At 43.6% G+C, this 13,925-nt stretch overlaps 1 protein-coding gene across 1 annotated transcript in view; it reads right to left on the bottom strand.

The window, feature by feature from the left end:
• The window catches only part of OTOF (otoferlin), a 256,471-nt gene that overhangs the window by 124,572 nt on the left and 117,974 nt on the right, over positions 1-13,925 (bottom strand). Inside the window, exons 3-4 of the mRNA XM_040427092.1 lie at positions 9,464-9,552; positions 6,104-6,203 (exon numbers count right to left, since the gene is read on the bottom strand). Of these exons, the coding sequence (XP_040283026.1) occupies positions 6,104-6,203; positions 9,464-9,552 (189 nt within the window). The remainder of the gene's footprint in view (positions 1-6,103; positions 6,204-9,463; positions 9,553-13,925) is intronic.

Below are 13,925 nucleotides of genomic sequence, written 5' to 3' on the forward strand. Positions count from 1 at the left end.
ACTCATTAATATCAAAGCTAAATATTTTTGGAAGTAGTTTTTAGTTTGTTTTTAGTTTTAGCTATTTTAGGGGGATATCTGTGTGTGCAGGTGACTATTACTGTGCATAATTATTAGGCAACTTAACAAAAAACTAATATACACTGCGTGCAGAATTATTAGGCAAATGAGTATTTTGACCACATCATCCTCTTTATGCATGTTGTCTTACTCCAAGCTGTATAGGCTCGAAAGCCTACTACCAATTAAGCATATTAGGTGATGTGCATCTCTGTAATGAGAAGGGGTGTGGTCTAATGACATCAACACCCTATATTAGGTGTGCATAATTATTAGGCAACTTCCTTTCCTTTGGCAAAATGGGTCAAAAGAAGGACTTGACAGGCTCAGAAAAGTCACAAATAGTGAGATATCTTGCAGAGGGATGCAGCACTCTTAAAATTGCAAAGCTTCTGAAGCGTGATCATCGGACAATCAAGCGTTTCATTCAAAATAGTCAACAGGGTCGGAAGAAGCGTGTGGAAAAACCAAGGCGCAAAATAACTGCCCATGAACTGAGAAAAGTCAAGCGTGCAGCTGCCAAGATGCCACTTGCCACCAGTTTGGCCATATTTCAGAGCTGCAACATCACTGGAGTGCCCAAAAGCACAAGGTGTGCAATACTCAGAGACATGGCCAAGGTAAGAAAGGCTGAAAGACGACCACCACTGAACAAGACACACAAGCTGAAACGTCAAGACTGGGCCAAGAAATATCTCAAGACTGATTTTTCTAAGGTTTTATGGACTGATGAAATGAGAGTGAGTCTTGATGGGCCAGATGGATGGGCCCATGGCTGGATTGGTAAAGGGCAGAGAGCTCCAGTCCGACTCAGACGCCAGCAAGGTGGAGGTGGAGTACTGGTTTGGGCTGGTATCATCAAAGATGAGCTTGTGGGGCCTTTTCGGGTTGAGGATGGAGTCAAGCTCAACTCCCAGTCCTACTGCCAGTTTCTGGAAGACACCTTCTTCAAGCAGTGGTACAGGAAGAAGTCTGCATCCTTCAAGAAAAACATGATTTTCATGCAGGACAATGCTCCATCACACGCGTCCAATTACTCCACAGCGTGGCTGGCAAGAAAGGGTATAAAAGAAGAAAATCTAATGACATGGCCTCCTTGTTCACCTGATCTGAACCCCATTGAGAACCTGTGGTCCATCATCAAATGTGAGATTTACAAGGAGGGAAAACAGTACACCTCTCTGAACAGTGTCTGGGAGGCTGTGGTTGCTGCTGCACGCAATGTTGATGGTGAACAGATCAAAACACTGACAGAATCCATGGATGGCAGGCTTTTGAGTGTCCTTGCAAAGAAAGGTGGCTATATTGGTCACTGATTTGTTTTTGTTTTGTTTTTGAATGTCAGAAATGTATATTTGTGAATGTTGAGATGTTATTTTGGTTTCACTGGTAAAAATAAATAATTGAAATGGGTATATATTTGTTTTTTGTTAAGTTGCCTAATAATTATGCACAGTAATAGTCACCTGCACACACAGATATCCCCCTAAAATAGCTAAAACTAAAAACAAACTAAAAACTACTTCCAAAAATATTCAGCTTTGATATTAATGAGTTTTTTGGGTTCATTGAGAACATGGTTGTTGTTCAATAATAAAATTAATCCTCAAAAATACAACTTGCCTAATAATTCTGCACTCCCTGTATACCCATTTCAATTATTTATTTTTACCAGTGAAACCAATATAACATCTCAACATTCACAAATATACATTTCTGACATTCAAAAACAAAACAAAAACAAATCAGTGACCAATATAGCCACCTTTCTTTGCAAGGACACTCAAAAGTCTGCCATCCATGGATTCTGTCAGTGTTTTGATCTGTTCACCATCAACATTGCGTGCAGCAGCAACCACAGCCTCCCAGACACTGTTCAGAGAGGTGTACTGTTTTCCCTCCTTGTAAATCTCACATTTGATGATGGACCACAGGTTCTCAATGGGGTTCAGATCAGGTGAACAAGGAGGCCATATCATTAGATTTTCTTCTTTTATACCCTTTCTTGCCAGCCACGCTATGGAGTACTTGGACGCGTGTGATGGAGCATTGTCCTGCATGAAAATCATGTTTTTCTTGAAGGATGCAGACTTCTTCCTGTACCACTGCTTGAAGAAGGTGTCTTCCAGAAACTGGCAGTAGGACTGGGAGTTGAGCTTGACTCCATCCTCAACCCGAAAAGGCCCCACAAGCTCATCTTTGATGATACCAGCCCAAACCAGTACTCCACCTCCACCTTGCTGGCGTCTGAGTCGGACTGGAGCTCTCTGCTCTTTACCAATCCAGCCACAGGCCCATCCATCTGGCCCATCAAGACTCACTCTCATTTCATCAGTCCATAAAACCTTAGAAAAATCAGTCTTGACGTTTCAGCTTGTGTGTCTTGTTCAGTGGTGGTCGTCTTTCAGCCTTTCTTACCTTGGCCATGTCTCTGAGTATTGCACACCTTGTGCTTTTGGGCACTCCAGTGATGTTGCAGCTCTGAAATATGGCCAAACTGGTGGCAAGTGGCATCTTGGCAGCTGCACGCTTGACTTTTCTCAGTTCATGGGCAGTTATTTTGCGCCTTGGTTTTTCCACACGCTTCTTGCGACCCTGTTGACTATTTTGAATGAAACGCTTGATTGTTCGATGATCACGCTTCAGAAGCTTTGCAATTTTAAGAGTGCTGCATCCCTCTGCAAGATATCTCACTATTTTTGACTTTTCTGAGCCTGTCAAGTCCTTCTTTTGACCCATTTTGCCAAAGGAAAGGAAGTTGCCTAATAATTATGCACACCTAATATAGGGTGTTGATGTCATTAGAACACACCCCTTCTCATTACAGAGATGCACATCACCTAATATGCTTAATTGGTAGTAGGCTTTCGAGCCTATACAGCTTGGAGTAAGACAACATGCATAAAGAGGATGATGTGGTCAAAATACTCATTTGCCTAATAATTCTGCACGCAGTGTATGACAGCGGTATTTGTGGCCTAAATTTCACAGTAACTTATGCACGTGTAATCAGAGATGTGCAGTATATTTGAAGGTTTTTTCACCCCAGTAACTAAAAAGCCGTATTTCTGGCCTAAATGTGACAGTCACTCATGCACGTCTTATACCAGATGTGCAGTATATTAGAGGTTTTTTTTTACCCCAGTAAGCAAAAAGATGTATTTCTGGACTTGCAGACATGCAAATAGCCTATGCTGGTGCACTATTGTTGCATAAAATGGCTGCCGATCATGTATTGATATTGACAAATATAAAAAGTAAAAAAAAGTTTGTTTTCAGCAGTAGTTGGCTCAGGGCAGGCTTAAAAAAATTGTGCACTGCACCCACAAAACACATTTGCTGTAGATCGCTGAGTAAAAAAAGCAGTTCTTGATAAGATTTCTCCCTGATCTCTCCCTCACAGCAGCTGCAGCCTCTCCCTACACTAATCCGAATAGTAGGCATGGCTGTGATGGCCTTTTGGGGCAAGTAGTATGACGCTTGTTGATTGGCTGCTGTGCAGCCTTTCAAAAAGCGCCAAGAAAGCGCCGAACACCGAACCCGAACCCAAACTTTTACGTAAATGTTCGGGTTTGGGTCTGGGTGCCGAAAAATCTGAAGTTCGGTACAAACCCGAACTTTACAGTGCGGGTTCGCTCAACTCTAATGGAGACAAGACTCATGAAGACATAATTGAGAAGTCTAAACACCCAAACAAAAGACTGCTCATACAGTATGGTCACTAGGAGACAAGTAGTCAATTAAACAAATCTCTAGATGTCACCACTGGTAGAATACAATGGATAGTAGGGAAAGAAGCAAGGGGATTCTTGACTAGATAAAGGCAGAGTTTCCACCTGACACCTGATGAGCAGAGTGAAGTTTTATCTTTTTCTGGACTTAACACAAGAAGACAAAATTCATTGGAAAATAAATTTATGCTGTGAAGATATGAAATAAAAAGAGACAGAGGATGGCCAGCACCATAACAGATGGAGACAAAACTCATGAAGATGTCATTGAGAAGTCTAAAGACTCAAGACTGCATAAGGTCACTAGGAGACTAAATAGATCTGCTGATGTCACGTAAGAATATGAATAGCAGAGATAAAATGTAGTCTCTTCACCAGCACTCTCAAAATCTAAATTAGACAGTAGAGGTGGGTTAACAAGACAGATCTCTAGATGTCATCATTGGTAGAAGACCGCAGACAGCAGGGAAAGATGCAAGAGGATCCTTGCCTAGATGAAGGCAGAGCTTCCACCTGACAAGCAGAGTGTAGCATTATCATCATCTGGACATGATAGAAGAAGACCCAACTCATTGTAGAAGAGATATAAAGTTGGAAGATATGAAACAAAAAGAGGAAGAGGATGGTTGGCATCACAATGGATGAAGACAAAAAGACTGCTCAAAGGGGCCCAAATAGACCTGGCGTCACATAAGAATATTAATATATTAATATAGAACTTAAAACTTTGTCTCCTCCACCATAACCTGTAAAATCCAAAGCAAACAGCAAAAGTAGGTTAACGACAGATTTCTAGATGTCACCACTGGTAGAAGACTATGGATTCTAGGGAAGACACAAAAAGATCCTTGATTAGATGAAGGCAGATCTTCTAGCTGACACTTGATGAGAAGAGTGAAGTCTAGACATGACAGAAGACCCAACTCATTAGAGATTAAATTTAAGGTGGGAAGATATAAAGTGAAAAGAGGAAGAGGATGGCCGGTACCAGAATAGATGGAGACAAATATAATGAAGACATCATTGAGAAACTTGATGTTCAAAACATAAAACAGGGGACATTATGGAGGAATACTATTCATATAGTCAATAGGAGCTGAAATCAACATGACAACACATAAGAACATTAATATAGAACTCAAAAGGTTGTCACTTTGAAATCCAAAGCAGACAGTAGAGTTGGGGCAATGAGACAGATCTCTAGACCACCACTGAAAAGACCATGGATGGCAGCAATGTAAGCTGATAAAACCAGAGCTTTAATCTGACACATAAATGAGCAGAGTAAAGCCTTTTTAATTTTCTGAACATCTCACTAAAAGAATCAGAGAAGTTTGAAGACCCAATTCTTTAGAAAAGATGTATATGTTGGAAAGAGTTGAAGCAAAAAAGATGAGCAATACCAAGATAGATGTTGAGAAGTCTGGAGACCCAACACAGGGGATATTCTGGAGTAAACAAGGTAGACAGTAGGAGTAGGTCAGTGAGGAAGATCTTTCGATGACAACATTGGTGGAAGTTCAAGAACGTAGTTTACTTGGCCAGTTAAAGCCAGAACCTCTAGCTGACGCATAAATGAGCAGAGTGAAGCTTTATTATTTTCTGAACATCTCACAAGAAGACTTCTTTAGAGAAGACCATTATGTTGGGTGGAGTTGAATCATAGTGAGAGGGATGACAACCGAGAAGCAAGAAGACCCGAATTTAAGATACGGGACATCCTGGAGGAACACTACTCATATGGTCACGACGGATGAAGCACATCTGACAACACAGAAGAATATCTTTAAGACACCTGAAAAATGTGTCTCTCTAACCTGGCACATAACTGAGCAGATGAAGATTTATCACCTTTGGGACATCTTACTAGAAGACCCAATTCTTTAGAAAGATGTTTATGGTGGGAGGAGTTGAAACAAAGTGAGGAAGAGACTAGCCAGTACCAAAATGGATGCAGACAGTTGCAAGAAACATGAATAAATCATTGGAAAGCCTGAAGACCCAAACCCAAGACAGATGACATTCTGGAGGACCACTGCTCATATGCTCACTGGGGCTAAACCTATCTGATGACACATAAAGATATTACTACAGTTTGAGCTTTTTCCTCTTCTACTAGAACCCTCGAAATCTAAAGCAGACAGTAGAAGTGGGTCAATGAGAAGAATATTTGGACCTTGAAGGCCAGACTGTCTAGCTCACAGAGGATTGTCTTAATATACAACTGTAACAAACCCTCAGCTGTGAGGATCATTAGATCAGGGTGGGTTTTCAGCCACTCAGAGCAGTGGTGGCGTTACAATGATACATACGCGGATGGCAGAGTTGTTGTCATCGATCAGTGTGTCTGTCACTTCCAGCTGCGCCTCTTCAACCACTTTTTGGAGAACCATCCGAAAAGTCCCAATGAGTCTGAAAAGAAAAATATCCATTTATATTAATATGAGTGTGGGGGCGGGGGTGGGGGGGTGTCACCCAGCTTTCAAATGATCCAGAAGTGAGAGCTTCATCCCTATCATCTCTTTGCTACTTCCCTGCGTGTCAGTCTTCACTGCACCTCTCGCATTATATTCGCGCATAACGAGGGTACGTTCTTTCTGGATGGGACGGTGTTTCCTGCCGTACATTAGATGGGGAGATATGTCATAAATGGTAGGAGGACTGGAAGAGTTGGCATAGGGAATACACAAAAGGAGCAGGATCACATGGAGGCTCAGAGAATCTTGGAAAGCTGTGTGACAGCTATATGGCGGTGGCCATATTGCGGATGGCGGTTTTATGGTATGCAGCATGGACAGAGCCCTGGAATATCCGCTTTATGGAGCGTTCCTGAGGACGCTGCGGAGTGTGAATAATTGAGGAGGGGCCGCATCAGGTTTTCTAGGGAGATCTTCCCTCCTTCTCGTGATGTATTATTTATACCGTCTGCTACATGCCGGTCATTCATAATTCACCGCTCACTGTCTTCTCCAGCCAACCCAGACTGTTAAAATGAAAGGGTTAAAGTGACCAAATCTGCACCCCGGAAAGCATCCGTCACAGACTTGTGAACAGCGGCATGACATGTTATATGGCGGCATCGTATAATAATACATGTTCTAAGGAGAGAGGAAGGAAGCCACAAATTTAATGTAAAGAAAAGAGAATTGTCTGGACTCAACTGAAGGTCTGCACTGGGCTCTCTCTCCTGCGGTGATTGTTCCGCTATGTGCGAATGTGCAACCGATATACCGTACAGTAACCTGCTCGGATCTCTGTGTGTGACCATAACAATGACCATGACCTCCACAGTGCCCCCATAACAGTGACATCCACAGTGCCCCCATAACAGTGACATCCACAGCGCCCCCATAACAGTGACATCCACAGCGCCCCCATAACAGTGACATCCACAGTGCCCCCATAATAGTGACATCCACAGTGCCCCCATAATAGTGACATCCACAGTGCCCCCATAACAGTGACATCCACAGCGCCCCCATAACAGTGACATCCACAGTGCCCCCATAACAGTGACATCCACAGCGTCCCCATAACAGTGACACCCACAGCGTCCCATAACAGTGACCTCCACAGTGCCCCCATAACAGTGACATCCACAGCGCCCCCATAACAGTGACATCCACAGTGCTCCCATAATAGTGACATCCACAGTGCCCCCATAACAGTGACACCCACAGCGCCCCATAACAGTGACCTCCACAGTACCCCCATAACAGTGACATCCACAGCGCCCCATAACAGTGACCTCCACAGTGCCCCCATAACAGTGACATCCACAGCGCCCCCATAACAGTGACATCCACAGCGCCCCCATAACAGTGACATCCACAGCGCCCCCATAACAGTGACACCCACAGTGCCCCCATAACAGTGACATCCACAGTGCCCCCATAACAGTGACATCCACAGCGCCCCCATAACAGTGACATCCACAGCGCCCCCATAACAGTGACATCCACAGCGCCCCCATAACAGTCACATCCACAGTGCCCCCATAACAGTGACATCCACAGCGCCCCCATAACAGTGACATCCACAGCGCCCCCATAACAGTGACATCCACAGCGCTCCCATAACAGTGACATCCACAGTGCTCCCATAACAGTGACATCCACAGCGCCCCAATAACAGTGACATCTACAGTGCCCCCATAACAGTGACATCCACAGTGCCCCCATAACAGTGACATCGACAGTGCCCCATAACAGTGACATCCACAGTGCCCCATAACAGTGACATCCACAGCATCCCCATAACAGTGACATCCACAGCGCCCCCATAACAGTGACATCCACAGCGCCCCCATAACAGTGACATCCACAGCGCCCCCATAACAGTGACATCCACAGCGCCCCCATAACAGTGACATCCACAGCGCCCCCATAACAGTGACATCCACAGCGCCCCCATAACAGTGACATCCACAGCGCCCCCATAACAGTGACATCCACAGTGCCCCCATAACAGTGACATCCACAGTGCCCCCATAACAGTGACATCCACAGCGCCCCAATAACAGTGACATCTACAGTGCCCCCATAACAGTGACATCCACAGTGCCCCCATAACAGTGACATCCACAGCGCCCCCATAACAGTGACATCCACAGTGCCCCCATAACAGTGACATCCACAGTGCCCCCATAACAATGACATCCACAGTGCCCCCGTAACAGTGACATCCACAGTGCCCCCATAACAGTGACATCTACAGTGCCCCCATAACAGTGACATCCACAGTGCCCCCATAACAGTGACATCCACAGCGCCCCCATAACAGTGACATCTACAGTGCCCCCGTAACAGTGACATCCACAGTGCCCCCATAACAGTGACCTCCACAGCGCCCCCATAACAGTGACATCCACAGTGCCCCATAACAGTGACATCCACAGTGCTCCCATAACAGTGACATCCACAGCGCCCCATAACAGTGACATCCACAGCGCCCCCATAACAGTGACATCCACAGCGCCCCCATAACAGTGACATCCACAGTGCCCCATAACAGTGACATCCACAGTGCCCCCATAACAGTGACATCCACAGCGCCCCCATAACAGTGACATCCACAGTGCCCCCATAACAGTGACATCCACAGTGCCCCCATAACAGTGACATCCACAGCGCCCCCATAACAGTGACATCCACAGTGCTCCCCCCGAGCCCACAGCTTCTGATTCTCTCCTAATCAGCCATGTGATGAGTGACAAGCGGTGACATTACGAGGTGGCGGCCACTTCTTATCTCAATCATTTAATAATTCATCTCCATTGTGCGGCGGGGATCAGATGTCTCTTATTATCCTGACGCCGCGGCCTCCATTATTTATCACCGGCCTCCATTGTCCGCGCCGCTGCTTGATCAGAGCCTGTAATTAATCGCAGGGCACGAGCATCGGCCGCCATCACATCCCCAATGAAGCCGCTCAGATCTCTTATCAGCCAAGGTCGTCTTATAAAATATTTCAGACACTAGTCTACCCTGCTGCTGAGCTTATGCTAGTGTCAGTCTTCACTGTAGTTCTGGCATTGCGTTCACGAACCAGGAAGATCAGGATGAGCATATCATGGGATGCTGAATCCATAGCTGTGATCTACTCCTGACATTAATGTATTCAATATGGTGGCATCCCCCGTCTGTATCTGTGGTCACCCTTCGGCCACTCACCTGTTAGTGAAGACTTTGCTGTAGTTGAACACTTGAATCTCCAGCATCTCGTTCCCGTCTACGTCACTGGCGATCGGCCATCGGAAAGTCTGGAAGAAGACAGAAGCATTATTACAGGGGGCTCTGATGTCACCATGACATTTACAGGATAGTCCGGAAATATTATTCACACAGGTGTTCAGTAAGTAAACCAACTGGGCTCTGCTACATACAATGAGGTTACATTCCCATAATACCGCCATATGTTGCCCTGGCAATATGTAGCATCTAAATATATAATGTTCCTGTAAAGAGCCCATATCATACTGCCATAGAGTTTCTCACATAATACTGCCATGCAGTCCCAACATAATACTGCCAAATATTTCCCACATAACACTGGTATATATTTACCCCATAACGCATATACCGTACTTCCAATATAATACAGCATATAGTTCTTACATAAAACTGCATAATACTGTACCATTCTATAAATCCTTCATAACATGGCCATGCACTGTAGTTCCCAGGTAATGCTGCTATATAGTTCTCAGATAGAACTGCCATATAGTTACCACATAATATCATTATATAGTTCTCACTGAAAATTGCTATATAGTACCCACATAATACTGCCATATAGTTTACATACAACAGCCATATAGTTCTCACATATTACTGTAATTCTTGCATCATACTGCCATATATGGTAATTATCACATATTACTGCCATATACAGTAATTATCACATATTACTGCCATATACAGTAATTATCACATAATACTGCCATATACAGTAATTCTCACATAATACTGCCATATATGGTAATACTCACATAATACTGCCATATATGGTAATACTCACATAATACTGCCATATACGGTAATTATCACATATTACTGCCATATACAGTAATTATCACATAATACTGCCATATACAGTAATTATCACATAATACTGCCATATATGGTAATACTCACATAATACTGCCATATATGGTAATTCTCACATAATACTGCCATATATGGTAATACTCACATAATACTGCCATATACGGTAATTATCACATATTACTGCCATATACAGTAATTATCACATAATACTGCCATATACAGTAATTATCACATAATACTGCCATATATGGTAATACTCACATAATACTGCCATATATGGTAATTCTCACATAATACTGCCATATATGGTAATACTCACATAATACTGCCATATATGGTAATACTCACATATTACTGCCATATACAGTAATTATCACATATTACTGCCATATACAGTAATTATCACATAATACTGCCATATATGGTAATACTCACATAATACTGCCATATATGGCAATACTCACATAATACTGCCATATACAGTAACTATCACATAATACTGCCATATATGGTAATACTCACATAATACTGCCATTTACTGTGATTCTCACATGACACTGCCATATACGGTGATTTTAACATAATGCTGTCATATACCATAATTCTCACATAATACTGCCATATAGTTCCCACATAACACCACATATTTTCCTCATAATTCTGTCATATACTGTTTTGTCCTCGGGTTCCCGTTAGAGATGAGCGAATTTCATATTTTGACATTCGTTCACGCTTCGTTTGATGGTAAAAGCAGAATTGCGTTATGGATTCCGTTCCCACGGACCACAACGCAATTCTATGACGGAATGCCTTTAGAAAGATGGTGGTCGGGCATTGTCCAAAGCCCCGCCCCTGCCATCCAAACACTCCCATCATGACCACACCCCCTATTGGGATAAGCCCCTCCCTGTCTGGTCTTGAATCTCAGTATCTTTCTTGGAATCCTCACCGTTATTTCGTTCTCACATTCATTCGTTCTGTGATCAGGAGCGTGGACGAGGTCGGATTCTCCACGCCATCATGTGGAACCGTTCGCAGGAGCAGTGACATTTGTTGTCCTTGTACAGCTCTCAGCAGGTTCTTAAAAGGCTTCTCCAATTCTTGCAGCTTGGTCTCATTGGACCTGTCCCCCGTTTTTACAGACCCCAGACCAGTCCCCCGTTTATATGCAGGACCCTAGACTGTTGTATTGTTATGTTATGGATTCCATTGTTCGGCCCTATGTACCAGCCAGAGGTATGGATGGCTCCCTTCTTGGTAGGAGTGAGCTGGTCCTGCTACGGAGAGGAGAGGAAGCACACCTCAGAGCTCCTGCTGCTTGGAACGATATATGATTTTCCAGAGAGATCAACCAAATTCAGGTTTCAAGAAAGCACCTGAGAGACCAGACAGCAGAGTGATAAGCAAAATACTGCTTTACAGACACTGCTGCGAGGTGAGGGACTACGGCTCAGACACCACCACCTATACCAACACTAGTCCAGATAATGCTCAAGTCTGAACTTTACAGTAGCCACCTATACCCACCATTGCCAACCTGCCTCCATACCTCCTTAACTGGTGCCAGAAACTGTACTTTTAGTCCACTGCTATTGGATGTACCGCAAGTTATAGTGCCTAGAAAAAGTATTCATACCCTATCTTTTCCACATTTTTTCACGTTACACCCACAAACTTATACAGGGAGTGCAGAATTATTAGGCAAGTTGTATTTTTGAGGATTAATTTTATTATTGAACAACAACCATGTTCTCAATGAACCCAAAAAACTCATTAATATCAAAGCTGAATATTTTTGGAAGTAGTTTTTAGTTTGTTTTTAGTTTTAGCTATTTTAGGGGGATATCTGTGTGTGCAGGTGACTATAACTGTGCATAATTATTAGGCAACTTAACAAAAAACAAATATATACCCATTTCAATTATTTATTTTTACCAGTGAAACCAATATAACATCTCAACATTCACAAATATACATTTCTGACATTCAAAAACAAAACAAAAACAAATCAGTGACCAATATAGCCACCTTTCTTTGCAAGGACACTCAAAAGCCTGCCATCCATGGATTCTGTCAGTGTTTTGATCTGTTCACCATCAACATTGCGTGCAGCAGCAACCACAGCCTCCCAGACACTGTTCAGAGAGGTGTACTGTTTTCCCTCCTTGTAAATCTCACATTTGATGATGGACCACAGGTTCTCAATGGGGTTCAGATCAGGTGAACAAGGAGGCCATGTCATTAGATTTTCTTCTTTTATACCCTTTCTTGCCAGCCACGCTGTGGAGTACTTGGACGCGTGTGATGGAGCATTGTCCTGCATGAAAATCATGTTTTTCTTGAAGGATGCAGACTTCTTCCTGTACCACTGCTTGAAGAAGGTGTCTTCCAGAAACTGGCAGTAGGACTGGGAGTTGAGCTTGACTCCATCCTCAACCCGAAAAGGCCCCACAAGCTCATCTTGGATGATACCAGCCCAAACCAGTACTCCACCTCCACCTTGCTGGCGTCTGAGTCGGACTGGAGCTCTCTGCCCTTTACCAATCCAGCCACGGGCCCATCCATCTGGCCCATCAAGACTCACTCTCATTTCATCAGTCCATAAAACCTTAGAAAAATCAGTCTTGAGATATTTCTTGGCCCAGTCTTGACGTTTCAGCTTGTGTGTCTTGTTCAGTGGTGGTCGTCTTTCAGCCTTTCTTACCTTGGCCATGTCTCTGAGTATTGCACACCTTGTGCTTTTGGGCACTCCAGTGATGTTGCAGCTCTGAAATATGGCCAAACTGGTGGCAAGTGGCATCTTGGCAGCTGCACGCTTGACTTTTCTCAGTTCATGGGCAGTTATTTTGCGCCTTGGTTTTTCCACACGCTTCTTGCGACCCTGTTGACTATTTTGAATGAAACACTTGATTGTTCGATGATCACGCTTCAGAAGCTTTGCAATTTTAAGAGTGCTGCATCCCTCTGCAAGATATCTCACTATTTTTGACTTTTCTGAGCCTCTCAAGTCCTTCTTTTGACCCATTTTGCCAAAGGAAAGGAAGTTGCCTAATAATTATGCACACCTGATATAGGGTGTTGATGTCATTAGACCACACCCCTTCTCATTACAGAGATGCACATCACCTAATATGCTTAATTGGTAGTAGGCTTTCGAGCCTATACAGCTTGGAGTAAGACAACATGCATAAAGAGGATGATGTGGTCAAAATACTCATTTGCCTAATAATTCTGCACGCAGTGTATGTATTTTATTGGGATTGTTTGTGACAGACCAGAGATCAGCAACCTCCAGCTGTTCTGAAACTACAACTCCCAGAATCCTCCTTTCACTTCTATGGAAGTTACAAGAACAGCCGAACAAATGTGTACGCTGGGAGTTGTAGTTCCACAAGCACCCGGAGTGCCGAAGGTTGCTGATCCCTGTGATAGACCAACACAAAGTAGCAAGTATGTGTGAAGTGAAAAGAAAATGATACAGGGTTTTCAAAATGTTTAATAAATAAACATCTGGGAAGTGTGGTGTGCATTAGTATTCAGCCCCCCCGAGTCAGTGCTTTGTAGGACCACCTTTCACTGCAAATAC

The sequence above is a fragment of the Bufo bufo genome, chromosome 4, assembly GCF_905171765.1.
Source record: "Bufo bufo chromosome 4, aBufBuf1.1, whole genome shotgun sequence".
Lineage (NCBI taxonomy): Eukaryota > Metazoa > Chordata > Amphibia > Anura > Bufonidae > Bufo > Bufo bufo.